This window comes from Antechinus flavipes, chromosome 3 (assembly GCF_016432865.1).
Source record: "Antechinus flavipes isolate AdamAnt ecotype Samford, QLD, Australia chromosome 3, AdamAnt_v2, whole genome shotgun sequence".
NCBI classification, from domain to species: Eukaryota; Metazoa; Chordata; class Mammalia; order Dasyuromorphia; family Dasyuridae; genus Antechinus; species Antechinus flavipes.
The window spans coordinates 564,841,764-564,864,264 of NC_067400.1; the positions used below are offsets into that span (position 1 = coordinate 564,841,764).

Genomic DNA, 22,501 nt, shown 5'->3' on the forward strand with positions numbered 1-22,501 from the left:
TCATTAGAATGTAAGATCCTTAGGTTAGGAACGCTTTGGCTTCTGTATTTGTGTGTATTTCCAACTGGAATATAGCGATCATTTGGTAAGTGCTTTTTCATTCATTCTTTCATTTACCTGAGTTAGAAATTGAACTCAGCTCTTTTTGATTCTGAGATCTTTTAGGCAACAAACTAGTGTCCCATTTCTACCTTCCTCTCTATCAGTCTCTGTACTCCCCAAAGCTCCCAGACCAGAAACAAGTTTCTTGTTTTAGTTTTTATTATGTTCTCTTATCTTTTGGTCTTACAAATTGTTTTCAAGACATTCATTTCAAGTGATTTCTTTCAAGCATAAGGAATGAGTGCTGCCCCTTCAGGTTGACAATCTTTTCACCTGACCAGCTTAAGGACTGGGTCCTAGGGTATCCAAGTGGAAGATTTAATGGGACTGGTCTCCATGTTTTCCTCAGTTACCTCCAGATGCTTCATAGGATATAGAAGAAAAGCTTTTCCATGGTTCATGTTGGCCTGGTCTCTGCAATAAGAATTAGGAAACATAATTATAGATTGTGGTACAAACCTTCATCTGGATTATTGCTAGAACCTTCTATTTTAAGTTTCCTCTTATTCCCCTACATTCTATACTCAGCTGTCAGAGACCCATTTCCCTAAAATACAAATCTGATCATGGCTCTTATCTCCTCATCTCTACTTCTTGGAATTTCTAGTTTCCTTCAGAGCTCAATTCAAATTTTATCTTCTACCTAAGAACTTCCCCGATCCAAGTTGCCACTGTCTCTATCTCCCAAAACTACTTTTTATGGCCTGGTTGCATGACCCTGAATGGCTCTTTCATCTGGAATAGCTGGAACTCCAGCCCAGGACATACTATCAATGTCACTGGAGAAAATCTCATGGTCAAGATATACAAATGGAGGCAATAGCTGGGGAACAAGACATTACCAGGATGGGATTGTACAAGGTCAATGATACACAAAAACCCAAGATGGAATTCCATGTTAGCAGTGATAGAAATAAAGCCCAAGATTTATACCTAGATCTAAGAAAGATCCTGAAAAGAAGCAGAGCCCTAATTTCAAGCTGAAGGATTTGAGGATTGGTTAAGAGAGGAGGAGTGGAAGGAGACAAATAGTATGACTTTGATAGCATACACACAAAGACCTACTCATAAGCACAAGAGAGACTGAAGCCTAAAATGGTGCCAGCTGGCTCCACTCTCAGACTTCCAAAAACCTATCCCCAAAAAAAGAAGTGCAATACTGTATTCTGCTTCTGATGGCCTCTATGGAATCTATGGATCACAGGTTTACTCTAATCCTTGGCCAAAGGAATGCTCCAAGGTCTATGTCTTCATTAGTCCCCATAAAATTTTTGTGGGATTGCAAACAAAGCCTCTTTCATGTAGAAATGAACCCAAAAGATCTCTGGACCAGAAAATCCTTGTCTCAGGCAGGAATGGTCTCAAGAGAATCTTTAGGAGACACCATGGTGCAGTTTTAAATTCAAACCGACTCTCCCACCCCATTCCCACAGCTTCTGGTGGCAGAAAAGCCAAATTTGAATCTTGGCTTTGCTATCCATATGACTGTTTGGGCAAATCACTTCACTTATGAAACATGAAGCATTTACAAAATGAAGGCAATTGAGAGAATCAAGCATTACTCTAATCATAATGTCCAAGCTTGTCCTTGAAGCTAGATGAGGTGAGAAAATGCACCTCCTTTCCCTTTCTTTATAGAAGGGGACCGTCATGGGGGTGGAATACTGCCTAGCCAGCCTTACATGAAGCATTTATAAAATGAAGTCATTGGGCAAACTCAACATTACTTTAATCATAATGTCCAAGCTTGTCCTTGAAGCTAGAAGAGGTGAGAAAATGTACCATTCTTCCCCTTTCTTTGCAGAAGGGGGAAATCTTGGGGGTGGAGTATTGCGTAGCCAACCTTCAGCACTCAGTGCATTGGTTAGTTGTGCTGAATTGTTTTGTAATCTCCCTCTTTTATTCTGTTACAAGAGATGAATGGGGAATGGGGAAGGCTCATGTTAGAAAATGATAATATCAAAATTACAGATGATAATTTCCTAATTTAAAGAAGAAAATACAACATTTTAAAAAATGAAATGAGTTAAATTGGATGAGCTCTGAGATCCTATCCAGCTATAGATCTTTGATCCTTATCAGGTTTTTCTTTCAAATGGGAAGGTACAGAGAAAATCTATACATTATGACACATCCCCCTCAATCAACAAGCATCTATCAAACAATAATTATTAACAATAATAATACCTTTTGATTATATAGATTTACAAAGCACTTTACAAGTACTATCTTATTTGATCCTCACAACATTACCTTGGGAGATGGGCACTATTATTAACTCCATTTTACAGATAGTCTATTAGGATTAAGTGACTTGCCCAGGGTCATATAGCTAGTAAATGTCTAAGGGCTAGATTTAAACTCAGATGTTCTTGCATCCTTCCATATAACTCTGCCTACTATGTGTCAGGTACTATCATAGGTATGCTAGAAATAAATCCCTCCTTCACAAGGAATTGGAAAGAACTACTGTGTGACATTTCTTCTCTGGGGTCTGGGCCAGCTCCCAAATATAAGCCCTGCTCTGAGAAGCATGTCGTAGGCTTTCATAAATCCATTTGCCATGACACTCGGCTGCACCCGAGACAAGCTGGGCCCTGCCCTGCTTCCCTTCCTGCTGTCTCACGCTGCCTGAAGCAAAGTAAGCTGGGGGAGGGAACACAAGGCAAGATTTATGCCCATAGACACAAGCAGCCTCTGGAATTGAGGGAGTCATCCATCTCACCAGGGACAAGAGGAAGGGGCTCAAAGCAGGAGAGATAGCTCAGCTGGAGGCAGAAGCTAGGCTAGCAGTGGGGCACCCTGGGGAGGGGAGCTGCCACGAATGTCACTGAGTTCCCAGGCATTGGATTCCAAAGCAAGAAGGGATCTCTGGAGGTACCATTGTCCAGTCTATCCCCCTTCTCAGCATCCCTGACTAGGGATCATCTAGTCTCCACTTGGACCGTTTGAGGGAGCTCCTATTGTTAACATGTTCTTTCTTAGAGGAAACTTAAATCTATTTCCTTGAGCTTTCAGCCATTATACTCAGTTTTTGCCTTCTGGGGCCAAGGAAAATAGTTAATCCCCCTTCCACAGAACAATCTTTCAGATCTGCATACACACACATATTCATAACATATACACACATTCACAAAATCAAACACATATATATCACCCCCACATACATATATGCAAACATACATAACACACACACATCCCTATAATATACAAACAATGATGACCATAGCTTCAAAAGTTTTCCCTTCACCAGACTAAACCTTGGAGTCATTTTTAAACTCCCTCCTCCTGGAATTACTCTGCATTTATTTGTTTTATTTATTGTTTTCCCACAATAGAATGAGGAAATGGATAAACAAATTGTGGTGTATGAATGGAACAGGATACTACTGAGCTGTAAGAAATGATGAGTAGAACAAATATGGAGAAGCCTGTGAAGGCAAATATGAACTGATGAAGAAGTGAAGCCAGGAAAACAAGATGCACAATAGCTGCATTGTCGATGGAAAGAACAGTAACACAAAAGGAAATGCAGCATGATTAGAATGACCAAACTTGGTCTGAAAAGAGTTCAGATAATATGTCTCCTCTGTCTCTGTCTCCCTTGTCTTCTTTCTGTCTCTTTTCTGCCTCCCTTCTGTCTCTGTCTTTGTCTCTGTGTCTCTGCCTCTCTGCATGTCTCTGTCTTTCTCTCTGTGTCTCTCTGTTTTTCTGTGTGTGTTTCTGCCTCTCTCTATGTCTCTGTCTCTCTGTTTCTCTCTGTCTTTGTCTCTGTACACACCTTAAAATAATGGGCTTTTGGTATAAAATGCTATATATACTGTCAGAAGAATAGATTGTATTAGTTGGCTTTGATAAACTGCCTTTTTTCTTTATTATTCTTCTTCAACACACAGGACACACTGCCTAGGGAGGTAAATTGGAATATAGTTAAAAAAAAACATTATATAGAAACAAAAGAAACATTAATAATAATTTTAAATGTCCATTAGACCCCATTTCCCCTGGACTCTAGTCTAGAGGGAGAACAACCAGTTGTCATCCTCCTTAAAACCCTTTCAGTAATTAATGTTACCTTTTCACCTTCTCTTCTCTAAGGTAAATGGTTCTAATCCTTATGCTACCACTACTAGGTGTGTTCTTGGGAAAGTCAGTTCCCTTCTATGAGTCTTACTTTCCTCAACTGTTAAAAAAAAAAATAGAGTTAATAATCTCTCCACAACCTAATTCCAAAGACTACTATGAAGACAGAAGAAGATAATAGATATGTAGGTGTTTTATAACAATAAATTACAGAAGAAATATCAGCAATTCTCTTGTCCACACCCAAATGAAGATGCAGTGGGCTGGGTTCTGAGTTCTGTTATTTCAGCAGGGATGGAATAGACAATAAAGAAAGCTTTTTCTTAAGTGTGTTTCTTAACTGTGCCCCAGCTACTAAGGATTTTGTTGTTCCATCATGCAATCATGTCCAATTCTTCATAATTGTCCAGGAAATCTTGATGAGGATGAGGAACTGAGGTAAATAGAAATTAAATGACTTGTCCAGTTGTCACACAGATAGTGAATGTCTGAGATCAGATTTGAACTAATTTCTTCCACATGCTAAGTCCAGGGCTCTATCCCCTAGCTATCCCCTGGTACTCCTGGCACTAAGGATATAAAAATGAAAAGAAATAGTCATTTCCCTCAAGAACTTTACATTCTATTAGAGGAAACAACAGAGAGAGAGAGAGAGAGAGAGAGAGAGAGAGAGAGAGAGAGAGAGAGAGAGAGAGAGAGAGAAACACAAATAATGGTGGGGAGTGGGAAGACAAGGAAGATGATACTTAAAGAAGACTAAGAATTCCAGGTGACACAGCGGATATCTGAAGTCAGATGACTCAACTTCAAGGCCTCTGACACTTAGTAGTTGTGTGACCCCGGGAAAGTCACAACTCTATTTGCCTCAGTTTCCTCATCTGAAAAAACAAATTAGAGAAGGAAATGTCAAATCACTCCACTATCTTTGCCAAGAAAACCCCCCCAGGGAGTCACAAAGAGTCAGACATGACTGAAAAGCGACTGAACTATAACAAGAAGAATTCTTTGAGTCCAGGGAGGTGAGGAATATGTGCATTTCAGGGGTTGAGACAGAAAATGAAATGTCTTGTGTAAAGAAGAGCCAAAAGGTCAGTTTGGTAGTACTGGAACATGTGCAATTTTTAAAGCTTCAGCACTTTCACCAAAGGCAATGTCAATAGCCAAGTTCAACAAGAGAGAGCATGGCACAGTAACAAAAACACTGAACCTGGAGAGTGAGGAAACCTGAGGTCACATCCTCACTCTTAAACTTACTACTAACTCTATAACCTAAGTCACAAGTCACTTTCCTTCTCTTAACTTCAATTTCATCATCTATAAAATGTAGATGATAATACTCATTAAAAAACATATAAAAATGCCTTATAACTCTTAAACTATTTTAGAAATGTAGAAAAAGTCACTTTAGTTTCCTCATCGGAAAATAAGGAGAGTTAAACTAAATGATTCCTTAAATTTCTTCCAACATATTATTCTATAAAATCATGGCAGTGAGGGAGATAAAGAAAATTATTTGGGGGCACTGAAAACTCAACCTCAATCGCAGATAATTTATTTTAAATGCTCAAATGATGGAAACTAGGGTAAATAATGGAGGAAACAAGAAACACACACATATTTTTAAGTGTGTACATTTTGCACCAGGCATTGTACAAGTTGCTAGAGCTAGAAATACACAATTGAGACCATTTCTGGGCTAAAAACCTAGCTTACATTCTATTGGGGATAGAGAGAGATAGGAGTGATCAACAACACATTCAAAGGTGAATAAATACAGGTCACAAATACAAATGAGTCATTTTCTATGACAGAAGCATTATTGTCCAAGACATGAAAATCTAGAGTGATCTGATGCTAATGAGGTGCTAATAATTACAAAATGGATGAGAATTGTTTTTAGGTATATTAGAACAAGAGGGAAGATTAACCACTACTTGAAACAGATGGGATGATGCTATTGAATAATGATGTGAAAGTTGAAATACTCAACTCCTTTGTATTTTATTTCCTTTTTTTATTCCAAAGAGTGATCACTGGACTGGGAAGAAACTAAAAATGTTGAGTAGGAAGCAGAGATAAATGAAACTCAGTCAACATCTTGCTACCCTCCATGAGTTCAAATCACCACATATAGATTAATTACATTCTAGAGGACTAAGAGAACTGTCCAATATGATTACTTAAGCCACTGTCAGTGATCTTTAGAAAATTGTAATGAATACAAAAGGACCTTCAAGACTTCAGGGCAACTTTTGTACCAATCTTCCCCACCACCCCTCAAAAAATGGTGGGGAGTATAAGAAAGTGAAGTCTACAAACTATAGAACAATGGGATTGGTTTTAATTATTGACAAGTTTCTGAAACCATTATTAAAAGGAAGTCATTATCACAAAGAACAAGCAATGCTTCATCAAGAATATGTTATATCATTTATTTTTTGGACATAGAAAAACAGATGAGGGAAGAAAAAATAATTGTTGATCTTTTTTTAATCAAATTCAACATTAAAAAGTATAGATCATGATAGTTCTAAATTCATTTATTTATCCTTCTTTTTCTTCCTTTTTATTTCTTTCTTTCTTTTTTCTTGGGGAAGTAGGGTCAGAGAAAACAAGATAAATAGCCAGAAAGTTCAGGAGAATGCTATAATCAGAATTTACTATAGCGTAATTAGACATAAACATAATATTCTTAGATTTCATCAGCAAAGCATTGGACAAAGTTTCTCATTGATTTACTTATCGATAAGTTGGAAATAAATAAGCTATATGAGAGTATATTTAGATGAGTCTGAAACTAGACCAGTAATTAGACCTAAGAAGCAGTCATTAATGAAAGGATCAACATTAACTTGAGGGAAGTCTGTAGTAGAGTGCCCCACACATTTATCTTTGTACCTGAGCTGTTCCACCACATGTTTATCAGTGATTTGAATACAGATGATTATCATATTTTCCAATGATATAAAACCTGGTGTTGTGACTAATATGTTGGATGATAGAATTCAGATTTCAAAAGACTTCAAACAAGCTAAAATAAGATGAAAGTCATTAACATTAAAATCAAAGTTTTACATACTTCGGTTCAAAAGATCAACCTCACACATGCAGAATGATGAAGGAATGGGTGGACGACAATTTGAAAAGGATCTTGGGGTTTTTTTTTAACTATCTTTGGGGCTTGAATAAGCTAGTTTCTTTATTTTGTTATTCAGTCATTTCAGTCATGCTCAATTCTTCATGATGCCATTTTGTGGGTTTTCTTGGCAAAGATACTACAGTGGTTTGCCATTTCGATCTGCAATTCATTTTACAGATAAGGAACTGAGGCAAATATGGATAAGTGACTTAGTGACTTGCTCAGGTCATAACTAGTAAGTGTCTGAGGACAGGTTTAAACTCAGGAAGATGAATATTTCTGACTTCAGGCCTGGAACACTATTTACCATGCCATCCATCTTTATTTACTGTGAAAAACAAGGTTGTTGTAATGTTTCATGCTGTGTTAGCTTTGTGCTTGCAAGGGAACTAAGGATACCCCGGATAAAGACAAAAGTAAGTCAAATTCAGATGTTTCCAATGAAACAAGGGGAATTGAGTCATAGAGATTTTGTCATGAATATTACTTATTATGAAGTCTACAAAACTGAACTTAGGCCTATATAAAGTCTAAAAAAATTATCTCTCCTCTAGTTTTGAGTTATGGTTAACCACTTTGGAATGTTTAATCTAGAAAAGAGAAAAATTTCTTCCCCCAATAAATTGCAAACTCTTTGAGAGCAGGGACTGTCTTTATTTGTCATATCCCCAAGCATTAAGAATAGTTCCTGGCACATAATAAATGCTTAATTAATGTTTATTAACTATTGATTTAGAGACAAAGCAAATGATACCTTCAAATGTCTGAAGGCACAGGAAAAATGAACAAGACATTTGACTCTTTCTGCTTGGTCCCAGGAGGCAGAATTAAGACCAATAGGAAAAGCTGCTATAGGACAGATTCTAGTTCAAATGCAAAAGTACCTTAACAAGAAATGAAAGCTCTACAAGTGGAACATACTGATGATTCATGAGGTAGTAAACAACTCCTCGTTACTAGGAGATGATCAGAAAGAGAACTCTTTGTTGGGGACACCAAAGAAAGAATTCCTTTCCCTTTGGAGGGAAACTAGATGATCTATCATCCAACAATAGGCTCCTATGATTAAGAAAGTGATTTCAAATGACGATAACATTCTTTCCTTGATAATATAGAAAGGGGCTAATGGGAGAGAAAATAAAGCAGAGAACAGGTTAATCAGAGAAAGAAACCCAGAGACCAAATCCTATATGTCTACAATATGTTCTCTTTAGAGCCAGAGAAAGCTTACAAAGAAAATAAACTGCCAAAGCCAGAAGGGACCTGAAAGACAAAGCAAGTATTTCATCTTTCCTCCTCTTACTTTACAAAAGAGGAAACTGACCCTGGCTCAGAGAGTGACTTGACTAAGATCACAAGAGCCAAGATTAGAACTCTGGTCTCCTGGCTCCCAATTCTCATGTTCTTTTTTCCCACTGGACCAGATCGCTAGCAGTCTGGGCCAAGTGTTGTCACTTAACATAGGAGAGGGTAGCACATAATTATTTCATTTCTGTTTAGGAAGAATAGAAAAGAAAAAAAAAATTTTTTTTTTTCTTAACTGAAATACATTCAAGAGCCCTTTGGGGAGCAGCTTTCTGTTGGGAGCAGTCTTTACAGAAATGCTGATCTTCAAAGTCAAGTACAAATGCAAAGAGGCTCTGCGAGTGAGTGATCTGTGCATATCCAAGAGCCTTTATGCAAGCTACTCCCAGGCTGGAGGAGTCGGGGCAGGGCACCTTGGAGCCCCTGCCTGACTCACAGTTCCCTACACAGCCCGCCTCTAATTCACTTTGCCAGACACCTTTCCCACCAGGAGAGGCTGACAAGACAAAATAGACGGCTGCCCGTGCCCCTTGGCCTTGACCTTCCCTGATGGATCAAATGACAGATCAGCACAAAAGGGAGGCTGGGGAGGAGAGGGCATATGGAGGGGAGACAGGCACCCACACAAAAGAAAAGACACAGGGGCAGATGCAGACAGACTTACAGAGAGACAGACACAGACCAAAGGAAAACAGAACAAGGCTGATGGGGAGAGCAAGCATAAAAAGACAGAGAAAGACAAACACTAGGATATAGACAGATATAAAAGTATAGAAAGGTAGAGATAGGAAGAGAAACAGAGATAGAGAAAGAGACAATGAGGAGTGGGAGAAGAGATGCTATTAAGCTTAATTTTTGGGAAAGGGAAATTATTTTTAAAAGAGAGTCCCCAAAAGTCTTAGAGCAATTCTAAGATAGGAAAGCTTTCAGAGCAAGCTTACAACAAGCTTTCTTAGCTTAAAGCTGCACTAAAACTTTTGGGACATCTTGTATAATGTATTGCTTTATCTTCTATATGTGTATTATAATCTTTCCAGTAAAATGTGAGTTCCTTGAGGGTTGTCTATTTTGTTTTCATCTCTGTTTTCCCAGTATCCAGAACACAGACCATGGCACAGAGTAGCTTAATAGTTGTCCATTGAATTGAATTTAAATGAACTGTTGCTTTGGAATCCACAGAAATACCAGCAGCCAGCTTCTTATGCATCCTAGCAGAATTAGCCCCAGAACAAGGATTGTATTAAGTAAAGAAAGGAGATTCCAGTCTCCCATTAGCGCCCAGATAGAGTATATCAAAGACCATTTTAAAAAGGACTGATTGAGGAACTACCTAGCAGAGACAAAAGCACCTATGAGAGACAGCATAATAAAATAGTAGAAACATTCTAGATTGATAATCTAGAAGTCTGTGTCTTCAAACACCAGCTCCAACTATGCTTCCCAGGCACTTGAACCTCTCTGAATGTCAGGTTCCTAATCTTTTTCAAGTAGAAATAATAACATTTGTACTACTTTATTCCTCACAGGGTCATTATGAAGAAAGAAGTTTGTAGGGTTCTTGACTACAAAATTTATAGAAGTGGGTTCAAACATAAAATAGAAATTAATTTTACTTAAATTAAAGAGATACTTCCTGCAAGCAAAATCAATGCAAGCAAGAAAAGAAAGAAAAGTGCTAATTGGGGGAAATCTTTGCATCAAATATTCTGCTAAGAGTTTGATATCCAAGATATACAGGAAACTAACACAAATATATAAAACCAACGGCTATTTCCCAAAACATGAGCAATCAAAAGGATATGAACAAGCAGTTCTCAAAAGGATAAAGAAAAAAAGAAAAAGAAAAGGAAAAAAAGTGAACCATTACAAATACTTGAAATAGTGTTCCAAGAGACTCATTTCATGAGTTCATATTTGATTTCAGGGATTTATTGGCTGTTTGACCTTTGCCAAGTCACTTATCTCTGTTTCCCTCAGTTTTCTTGTCTGAAAAATGAGCTGAAGAAGGAAATGATAAACTACTTATTGCCAAGAAAACCCCCAAACTGGATCATGAAGAATTGTATAGGACTGAAATGACAACAGAAACAATCTCTAGATCTGTGATCCTATGTGAAATATAACCCATTTTATTTCATTCTAAATTCTACTGAGTCATTAAATTATATTCATTTTATAACTACAAAAAAAAAAAAGAAAGAGTGTTCCAAGTTACTAATAATAAGAGATATGAAAATCAAACAACTCTAAGTTTTTACCTCATATTGAACAAATTTGCATGATGATAAGAGATGGGAATAGTCAAAGTTAGAAGGATTAGGGAAATACAGTTACATCAATATACTACGCTGGAGTTGTAAATGGGTCCAACCCTTCCAGAAAGCAATTCAGAATTATGCTTTAAAAAATGATTACAATGTCCAGATGCTTTGATGCAGAGATTCTGCTGGGATTATATACCAAAGGGGTCAAAGATTGAAATAAATATTCACAATGCTAGAAATTTTTATAATAGCACTGTATTGTTTTTTGTTTTTTTTAATAACAGAGAACTTAGTGGATACCCTTCAACTGGGGGATGGCTAAGCTAATTAAGCTAATATAATAGAATAATGTGCAAAAAAAATGATAAATATCAAGAACACAGAGAATCATGAGAAGATTTACAAGCTTTGATGCAAAATAAAGCAATTAGACCCAGGGAAACAACATTTTTAAATGGCTATAATGTAAATGGAAACAATAACAAAATCTAAACACTGCCTGACAGTAAAAAAGAGAGAACTGCTACTGTGTCAAAAATGAGATCTGAAGACGCAGGCCTCCCTAATAGGAATGAGAATTATTATTATAAGGCTTCAGGCTCTCTGCTGGGGGCAGTTAAGCAGCACAATGGACAGAGCATCAGCCCTGGAGTCAGTAGGACGTGCATTCAAATGTGACCTCACACACTTATTAGCATTGTGATCCTAGGCAAGGCACTTAAATATCTTCTAAAGAAAAATAAGGTTCATGGAAAAGAATTTAGAATCAGAATGCCTGGTTTTAAAACCTCATACTTAGTACACTAGCAATGTGATCTCAGGCTAATTCTTTCCCTGCTCTGGACCCCAGCTTTCCCATCAATAAAAGGTAACAATTGAATGAGATGATTTCTAAGGCCCCTCTTCCAATGTCTTCTTATCAGATCTTATCAGATCCTTTTTTTAAAAAAAATGCTATATTAAAGTAGAATCAGTCCAGCTGGAAGTCTACATATCTTTGGTGCCATGTCCAACACCATTCTCATGGGCAACAATTTTAGTCCTTTTCATTTCAGTTGGTCATTGTCACAAATAGATTTTTTTTTTGCTTGAAATGGGGCTCCGTGATATATATAAAACCATCCCCAAGTAAAATGGGCAGATTCTAAAGGGCCTTTGCAATTTTGCCCAAATCTGTACATTTTGCTTAGCTCTATTTTCTCCCATAGATGAAATATAAACAAATTGTTGAATTTTTGAAACTAGAAAAGACCTTACAAAACAAAATATAAAGCAGGGAAAGACATAAAAACATAGAATCATTAGTTTTGATCTGGAAATATCTTTGAAGAGCAGCTGGTTTATCAATTAGCCAAGTATTTATTACATATCTCTGTATCAGGCAATGTGCAATGGAATTGCCAAGATGAAAATAACACAGTCTTTGCCCCAAAAAATGCTTATATTCTATCAGAAAACTAGCAGATCCAAAGTCTTCATTTTCAGATCATGAAATTGTTGCCCTAAAAAGCAACACAGATAGCAAATAGAAGAGCTGGTCATCTCACCCAGGTTCCTTGGACTTTCTTTTCCCAGTCCTGTTCCTAACTTTTTCCCCCCTAAGGCAATTGGGGTTAAGTGACTTGCCCAGGGGTCACACAGCTAGGACATGTTAAGTGTCTGAGATCAGATTTGAACTCAGTTCCTCCTGACTTTTTAAACACTCCAAACCACGTTCTGCTCCTCTTAAACTCCTAAAATTTCCCAGTGCCCAGGCTTCCTCACTGTAGAACAGTCTACTATTCTTACCACCCTTACAGCCTTCGCGCTCTGGACTATTCATCTTTTCCCATTGGTGAGGTCTTCCAAGCTCTTCCATTTTTGTGGAAGAGCCTAAACTAGCCTGCCTCTATTCTTTTCACTCTCTACCTGATTTTCTAGACCTCACAACTATACCTTTGCCTCTCCCTTTTTAGCTCTCTTTTGTATATTGTCTTGCCTATTAGAATGTAAGCTCTTTGAAGGCAGGCATTCTCTTTTTTCTAGTATTTGTATTCCTAGCACTTAGCATAACATCTATCTAGCAAACAGTTAATAAATGCTCCTACCTTTCCTTATTTATTGCCCTGACTCCATATCTACCAATAAGTGAAACAGAATTTTAAAACTGGGGAAGCATCATAGATACTATCTAGACCAACCTCTTCCTTTTTTTTTTTTTTTTTCACGTGAGGAAGCTAAGGTAGGGAGAGGGGATTTATTTGATGAAATTTACACAGCTAGTGAATTCACAGGATTCTAAATTTAGATTCCTAAGATCCTTTAGTCTAACCCTGACCCCCACACACACACACCTCAAGTGGTTAGTTGCAGGATATTGAAATCCATACCTCTACTCTAGATTCAGTATCTTTTCAATTCAATTACTATAGGATGTTTGGGCTGTGGCTTTCAGTCTCTGTTTCCTGGGGACCCATCACATGCCAGGGGGTCTCTTGAAGGCTGGTACTTGCCTGTTAATTTCTCTTTAAGCTTTTGTTGGCAAAGTGGAACTTAAAAATCCCAAGCTCATTTGAATAACAGAACCCTGGGAAAAACACCCTCTAACCATGGAAAATGAATATTCAACATTCCCACCTTAGCTTCGTCTTGGTAGCCTGTTTCTCCACTGCATATTAAATGGTGCCATCACATGAAACGGGTGAGTGGTAGTTCTGCAAAAGAAAATACTGCCATTATTGAGCTGCCAAAGCTCTAAATAGAGAACAGAAATCAGGCCTGAGGAGATGATTCCAGCAAGGCAGATTCCAGCCAGTGAGGAGGGAAAGGACAGGGTTGAGAGAGCTCAGGCCATGATGTCATTTTCTTCCCAGAGTAAGTCCCAAAGACCCTGGTCCAACACAAATATATCTAGGCCTCCTCACAAGACACAGTAGCCTAAAAGCTGAGCCAACAGCATCATGGTGACCGGCTGTAAAAAGCCCTGGTCTTGGGATCAAATCCCATGAGTGCCATGATTGTAGAAAGGGAAGAACATAGCTTCTAACTGTAGCTCTACCCCTATTACTGAGTAATTTGGGGCAAGCCATCTCTCTGAGGCTCAGTTTTATCAGATCTTAATTTTTTTTTAATGTCACAGATTCCTTGGGCAGTTTAGCTAAAACTGTGGAAACCCTTTTCAGAATAAGTTTTTCAAATGCATAACAAAGGAAACCAATTGAAATATAGTTATCAAAATCTTTTTTAAAACAAGTTCACATGATGTGGTACAGCCACTGCCACTGCCAGGAATAATGTGAATTCTAACTAAGCCCACCCTGTTCCCATTGTCAACCTTATCCCACACAAAGGGAGGCCACATTCCTGGGACTGTTTTATCTTGTCAACATGACCAAGGCTTATTCAACCCATCAAATCAAGGACCCTGCAGATAAGGGACCCTTCTTTTTCTGAGAACGAACACTAGAAATATTCTTGTCCTACAAGTAACCTTGGTCACCAAAGCATCCTCATTATCCTATATTAGCATATCCTTCTTCCTGTGTTCCCATCATGCAATTGCTGACTTAGATATAATGTGCTTGCAAGTTTGTTCTCAACTAGGAACCTCCCTAATTCCTTTCTAACTCTCCAGACCCCGCCCTTACTTCCCCCCTCCCTCTTTGCTTCTGGTTTTTAAATGCTCCCCTTCACTCACAGCTGGCTGTTAGGACATCTTGATCAGCCTGTTATGCCCTTTTTATGAAATTAAAGGATTTCTTGCGGCTATGATAATACCTTTTATGAGTTTTTCACATTCCAAGCTGCTCTCCCAGAACCTGGTGCTTCATCACACAAAACCCAGGTTAAGAAACTTGGACAAAATGATTCCTAAAGTACCTTCTAGAACTAAATCTATAAAGTCTTAGGCTGCATGACTTTGGGCATGTCCCTTTCCTTCAGTTGCCTTTTCTGTAATATGGAGGTGATCTAATTAATATTTACATAGTACTTTAAGGTTTTCAAAGTCCTTTTTGAAATATCTCATTTGATATCCTTACAACAACCTATGAGGAAGGGGTTATTATCTCCATTTTGTTGACAAAGAAACTAAGGTTAAAAGAGTTCAAATGACTTGTTTAGGATTACACAGGTAGTAAGTATCTAAGGCAGGATTGGAACTCAGATCTTCCTGACTTCAACTCCAGCAATTTCTTTACTATTCCACCTGACTGCCTCAGCCACAGCTGTAGAAATCAAATGAGCAAATGAACAACATTTATAAAACACAGTATAAAGTAGCACAATAGAGAGTTCTGGGAGTGGAGTAAAAAAGATTTAAATTCAATCTGGTCTTAGATACTTATTAGTTACATTGATCCTGTGTGCCTTAGTTTATCTAAAAAATGGGGAGAGATTAATAATACCTATTCTTCCCCTACCCAGGGTGATTGTTAGAGTAAAATCAGATAAAATTTCTAAAGCCCCTTGCAAACATTTACCTGCTATATAAATGCTAGGTAGTACAGTGGTACCTGAAGTCAGGAAGACCTGGATTCAAATATGACCTCAGATACATACTAGCTGTATGACCCTAAGCAACCCTCTTTGCTTCCATTTCCTCATCTGTGAGATGACCTGAAGAAGGAAATAGCAAATTATTCCAGTATCTCTGCCCCAAAAAAAAAAAAAATTTTTTTTAAAGGAATCACAAAGAATAAGAAGTAACTAAAACTACTGAACAATGACAAGTTATTATTAAAATCAAGGGATTACTAAGTGAAATGCTGCAGGAATCTAAGCAATTTATTAATAAACTATTTCACAATTTACAAAACAGCTAGAGAATATAGGTGTTAGTATACTCATCTGAGACTTCAGAAAACTGAGGGTCAGAAAGGGAAGGGACTTGCCTAAAGTCACACAGCTATTTAGTTCCAGAGCTGTAATCAGAACACAGGGTCTGCTGGAGGCAAGTTGTTATCATTGTCATCATCTTCATCAACATCATTTCTGATACAGAGTCTTTCATGTGGCAGGCCTGCAATGAACATTTGCTAAAAGCAAGTGTCAGATTCAAAAGGAACCTTAGGGAGGCATTGTGTCCAATCCCTATATTTCACATTTGAAAATACAGAGATCCAGAAAAGAAAGTGACTTAATGAATGAATTATTGCCACAGTTGAGAACCACAGCTGGGAACCACAAGCTAAGTTTCCTCCTAAGTCTTAGCTTAGAGGTTTTTTCTCCCTCACTACATATCTCTTCATTTGCCAAAAGAACAAAGGAATGAGGGAATTCCCAAAAAATGCCAATTCAACTCTCTCATTTAACAGATGAGGAAACTGAGGCACAGAGAGGAAACATGGTTTGCCAAGGAGAATGGGCAAAGTTTCCAGCCCTACCAGTGATTCTGAGAGATTTTCTCTTTCTTTGTTCACTGTTGTTTTTATTTGTTTGCTTATTGGGGAGTGAGCTCTCAAGTCAACTTATTGGGCAAATGGTCTAGAAAGGCTCAGATTGTTTTCAGAAAAACCGTTACCCAGTGTTAAATTTCCCTTATCTTGTGCCTATGAAGTTCATTAGTTTGAACCTCCAACTTTGCATTTATTTCTATTAAGTTTCATCCTCTTGGGTTCTGCCAATGATTCTTTGGGATCTTGGATTTACCATTCAATGCATTAGCTAATTTTTCCCAGCTTCATGCCATCAGCACATTTCACACAAGTGTGTCATCTACTGTATTATATGCTTTGATCCAAGTCCCTGAAAAGAAGGTTAAGTGGCAGAGTGGCAACTAAGCTCAAACCTCTGAGCTATCCCCCTGGAAATCTCATTCCAAGTTGACATTGAACCACTAATGAGTATTTCCATTGTACCTGGACAGTCAAACAGTTCCCACTTTGCCCAACTGTACGTTATCTCTCTACTTTGTCCACAAGGATAACTCACAAAACTATCAAATCCGTTGCTTTAAAAATATTATCAGGAATGTGACATCCATGCCATACTGTCATATGACAGAATATTCTTTCCCCATGAACAAATGTATGCCTTTCAGAGGAGAGTCTCTCCACAGACTTACAGTTTTTGAAGTTCTTCTATTTCTTCTAGCCATTTGGTGTAGTAAAGAAAGTTATCATGATAGAGCCAAAAGAAAACTGAATTTTGTGGGACGCAAGAGATTCCAGTTCAATTCTCACCTCTCACACAGGCTATTTATGTGGCCATAGATAAGTTACTTTATTGCTCACCACACCTCAGTTTCCTGATCTGTGAAATGGAGATAATAACCCTTGTACCACCCTCCATCACAAGATAGTTAGATTTAGAGTTGGAAAGGAAAAGAAAGAGCTAAAAAAGACAGCTAATCCCACTCCCATCATTTTATACATGAGAAAACTGAAATCCATAGACATTAAAAGATTTCCTCAAGATCTCACAGTTCCCAAGTGTCAGAATATAGATTGGAACTCAGGTCCCCAATTCCAAACCTAGTACTTTTTCTACTTCAGCATATCTTCCTCTCATTGGAGGAAAGTGCCTTATTGATGCTAAAGTATAATCAAAAAGCAGAGCTAGTTGTTGTTATTGGTAGCAGCCTCCAGGCTCATCAGACCCCTCATGTGTCCCTGCCACCCAAATCTGACCCTTCTGCAAGGTCTCTTCCTGCTGTTTTGATAGCCACAAGATTCCACACGTGAGCCTCTCTGGCAGACTTTCGGAAGTATATGTCAGGAATCATTTATTTTGAAGTCTATCCTGCAGCCCTCCTGGGGTCACATCACCCACAGTTACAAGACAGCTTTGCCCAACTTTTAAAAAATGAAATTAGACAAGTTTTGGAGGCCAAACCTTTTGCTGTTAACTCCTTTGATCAGCAGTGAGTCTTTTAGAATTCTAACCAAAGGAAGTGCCCTCCAACCCCCTCTTCCCCCAAACACATATACCAGCCCATCTTCTCTAAACTGTCAACCTCAATTATGTCTCTCTTGGGACCTGGCCTGGACTTTTGCTAGAGGAATAAATAGTGCTTCCCTCTCTTTCTTGCTTTGTGGATGAATCTGAGATTTTTGGCTTCCTACTTTTAACACAACTTTTGGAGTCAAGAGATGGGGGAAGAAAAGAACATCAATGAAAAAGCAAATCAATTGCCAGTGTCAGGTTCAAATAGATGTAATCCTACCACAAAGTATTCAGCGCATCCCAGAGGCAGGTAGACAAGGATTAGGGGGGAAAGTTGAATCCAGAGACTTTGTGCATGTGTATGGGGGCAGAGAGGCAAAATGGAGAGGGAGTTAGAAGTACCATGTACAATAGGAAAAAAAAACATTGGATTTGGATTTTAAAGACCTCAATTCAAACCTACCTCTGCCATTGACTCTGCCATTCCCTTCTCCCATCTGCTCCATCCAAACTTGTGTTGGGTAATTGGTTTCCCCACCCCCCATGTCTCAGTTATTTCATCTATGAAATGAGATGGTCCCAACCAACTCTCTAAGTTTATAATGTTCCCTTTTCCCATTTGTGTCCTGTTTTCCAGGTTACAAAATCTCTTTCGATTATTTTTCAAGCCCATTGTCTTATTTAAGTCCCACACCATATTCCCTTTCCTCCATCAAGGAAGCAAGACAACTACCATCATCCACTCCCATTTACATGCAAGGAAACTGAGGCTCAGAGAGATGAAGAATAGTAATAACATCATAATGACAGTGGTTGTGATGGTGATGCTAATAAAAGATTATCTAAAAAAATGGGGCAGCTAAGTGTCACAGTGGGTAGAATACTCAGTTTGGAGTCAGAAAGATTCATCTTATTGAATTCAAATCAGACCTCAAGAGATGTTTATACCTGGGTAAGTCATTTCACCCTTTTTCTTCAATTTCCTCATATGTAAAGTGAGTTGGAGAAGGAAATGGAAAAATGCTACAAAAAAACCCCACAAAAGTAGTCATGAGGAATTGGGCATGATTGCAACAACTAAACAACATCTAAAAGATAAATGAGTATGATGACAGTAACAACTTATATTTCTAAAATATCCAGGTCTCCTAATTTCACAAAATGTGTTTCCTCTATCATTAATATTATTGACTGATGAAGATATTATGGCTCAGAGAGTTGAAGGGTTTTGAACCCAAAATCTCTGAAATTCCTTTAGACCTTGAACTCCTGTGATTTTCTATGGAATATTGCTAGTTTTTTTTCCTACTTGCTGCCCCAATACTAGACATGGGATGGAAAACTGCAAAGAGAAGGGTTTAAAATATATAGAGAATTGACTCCAATTTATAAGAAATCAAACCATTCTCCAATTGATAAATGGTCAAAGGATATGAACAGACAATTCTCAGACGAAGAAATTGAAACTATTTATAGACATATGAAAATATGCTCCAAATCATTATTAATCAGAAAAATGCAAATTAAGATAACTCTGAGATACCACTACACACCTGTCAGATTGGCTAGAGTGACAGGGAAAGATAATGTGGAATGTTGGAGGGGATGTGGGAAAACAGGGACACTGATACATTTTTGGTGGAATTGTGAACACATCCAGCCATTCTGGAGAGCAATTTGGAACTATGCTCAAAAAGTTATCAAACTATGCATACCCTTTGATCCAGCAGTGTTTCTACTGGGCTTATACCCCAAAGAGATACTAAGGAAGGGAAAGGGACCCGTATGTGCCAAAATGTTTGTGGCAGCCCTGTTTGTAGTGGCTAGAAGCTGGAAAATGAAGGGATACCCATCAATTGGAGAATGGGTGAGTAAATTGTGGTATACGAACGTTATGGAATATTATTGTTCTGTAAGGAATGACCAGCAGGATGAATACAGAGAGGACTGGCGAGACTTATATGAACTGATGCTAAGTGAAATGAGCAGAACGAGGAGATCATTATATACCTCAACAACGATACTGTTTGAGGATGTATTCTGATGGAAGTGGATCTCTTCGATAAAGAGAGCTAATTCAGTTTCAATTGATCAAAGATGGGCAGAAGCAGCTACACCCAAAGAAAGAACACTGGGAGATGAATATAAACTGCTTGCATTCTTGTTTTTCTTCCCAGATTATTTATACCTTCTGAATTCAATTCTCCCTGTGCAACAAGAAAATTGTTCAGTTCTGCACACATATATTGTATCCAGGATATACTGTAACCTATTCAACATGTAAAGGATTGCTTGTCATCTGGGGGAGGGGGTGGAGGGAGGGAGGGGAAAAATCGGAACAGAAGTGAATGCAAGGGATAATGTTGTAAAAAATTACCCTGGCATGAGTTCTATCAATAAAAATTTATTTAAAAAAAAAAAGAGAGAGAGAAGGGTTTAAGAACTCTTTGTCTTACCCTAGGATGAGCCATTATCAGTAACACCTGAGTCCTCCAGATTAGTGAGATTAGAAAGGCTCTCTTCTCCCGAATCCCTCCAGCCCCTAAACAAGATTCATTCAGAAATGCAGACTCCCACCAATAACAAATCTCCACTGTCTTGTGGAAAACAAACCAAGCCGTGATCATCTCTCTCCCCTTCACTAGCTGCCAGTGAGCACACAGCTGATCCCAGAAAGAAATAGGGGACATAACAGAATAAAGGTTAAAGAACCTAGCCACTGGAGTCTGGGGTTGGAAAGATGGGGTTTCTTGACAGAACAGATCCCACACAAAATCCCTAGTACAATTTCAAAGCATTTAGGGGACAATGCAGCTCTGCAAATAACCCTCTAATAAGCAAGGGGACAGGAGAGTGGGAGAGATAATCAGAGTCAAATTCAACAGCCAGCTTCAGTTTCCTATGATGAGCCTTGAAGCCATCTTAGCACCACTGCTTCAAGAGAGGCAAGTAAAGCTGTTTCTATGTAATATGCACAGATAGAGCCATGGCCACAGCTGAGTGTACCATTCATAATCTTTCCAGAGTGCTCCCCAGGTATTTTAGTCTCTTCTGGGACTATATCAAGACTTCAAACCATTATGTCATTGACATGTGATCACTGACACAAAGGTGCCCAGAATATTCCTCGAATATGGAAAAAGTAGCTGACATTGACCTTAGGATACTGACCCATTCAGGAGAACTCAATCCATCACCTTTCTGGGTTTCTCCATACCCATACCTTGGACGGGTCAGCAGTGTCACTATATGACATCAGCCATATAGAGTTTACAAGAACTCTAGGGGAATATTTAAAACAGACACAACATGCCCACAGACAAAAAGAGAAAAAAATACCTAGGGATGCTAGACCACAAAGACCGTGCTAATCAACTATGGTAAAATACTAGTTTCCTTCTTTCTCTAAGCATTAGGAGGTATCATTTTCTGTCTACATGTGTCTGTCTTCTTTATAACTTGTTTATAACATCTGTGATGTTATAAAAGCAAAACCAACAATGAAAATCCTTGCTTCTTCTGGCTTTATACATTCTAGATACAGCCAGCCCTGAATTGGGAAAGATACTCAAGTATTGCCTGCCTCAATATTGACTACAACCTGTTGCCTTCCCACTCCTATGTCTCACTTCCACAACTGGGCTAACACTTATCTGTCACTAGATTATCTTTAGAATCCCTTTCAAACTCTTATTATCCTGTGATATTATAAATTTATACCTGAATCAGCAACTTACAATGGACTGAACCAACAGGTTTCAGCATGCTGAAGGATTCATTCAGAAGATTGCCCATCAGCTTCTGGAAATTGGGGTGAATTGATGTATCGCTGGGCATTGTGATGTCTGCCCTATGGACTGGCAGTGTAATGTCTGCTGTGCAGATGGGCACCATAACATCTGCCATGACAATAGGGGCGGTCATATCTGCTATGTGCACAGGCACTGTGAGGTCTGAGGTGTGGACAGGGCCTGTGAAGTGGGAGTGGCCAGGCTCCGTAAGGTCTTTGATAGTCTCTATGATATCTTCTGTGTGCAGAGGGCTTGAGAAATTGGATGTGTGGACAGGAACTGGGAGATTGGGCATTTGTATGGACTCTGTGATTTCTGAAAAGTACAGAGAGCCCACACAATTGGTTCTGTGGATGGGCACAGTGATGTCTGCTGTGTGGACAGGCACGGTGATATCCTCTGTATGGATGGGCACAGTGACATCTGCTCCATGAATGGGCACCATGATGTCAGCAATGTGGACAGGAACTCTGAGATGGGTTGTGTGGATAGGGCCTACATGGTTGTCTGTGTATATGGGCATTGTGAAATCTGAAGAGCGGATGGTCACTGTGTTCTGGGCTGCTATGTAAGTAGAGCCCCAGAAGTTGGCTGCAGTGTGAATGGTCTCTGTGCTTGCCTTCTTGCTGGATGTTGTAGGGTTGGCCACAATAATACTTGCCATGGGGATAGACTCCGTGACATCTGCCTTGTGTCTGGACACTTTGGGGGTCTGCCTGGGGAGCAAGTGCCTTTGAGATGCTTTGCCAGGTGAGTGGGCACTGTGAATGCTGTCCCTTGGATAGACACTATGACATCAGCCATGTAGACAAACACTGTGACATCAGCCATGTGAGACAAACACTGTGACATCAGCCATGTAGACAAACACTGTGACATCAGCCATGTAAGACAAATACTGTGACATCAGCCATGTAGACAAACACTGTGACATCAGCCATGTAAACAAACAC

The 22,501-nt window shown here is 38.8% G+C and overlaps 1 protein-coding gene across 1 annotated transcript; it reads right to left on the minus strand.

Annotated features, from left to right (window-relative positions):
• Positions 1 to 243: 243 nt before the first annotated feature.
• LOC127557502 (uncharacterized) lies at positions 244 to 22,212 on the minus strand. The gene is made up of 3 exons (XM_051990815.1): positions 21,478 to 22,212; positions 13,510 to 13,586; positions 244 to 516 (listed from the first exon to the last, which is right to left on the minus strand). Exons 1-2 carry the CDS (start codon positions 22,210 to 22,212, stop codon positions 13,548 to 13,550), a joined length of 774 nt encoding a protein of 257 aa, XP_051846775.1. The 3' UTR covers positions 244 to 516; positions 13,510 to 13,547.
• Positions 22,213 to 22,501: the final 289 nt, after the last annotated feature.

What these genes read in the sequence shown, in the direction of transcription:
- LOC127557502 (XM_051990815.1), bottom strand. Translation starts at nt 22,212, where the DNA reads ATGGCAAGTATTATTGTGGCCAACCCTACAACATCCAGCAAGAAGGCA. An exon ending in ATTGTAAGTTGCTGATTCAG is followed by an intron (nt 13,587 to 21,477) that starts GTATAAATTTAT and finishes TTTCTTTTGCAG; the next exon opens with AACTACCACTCACCCGTTTC.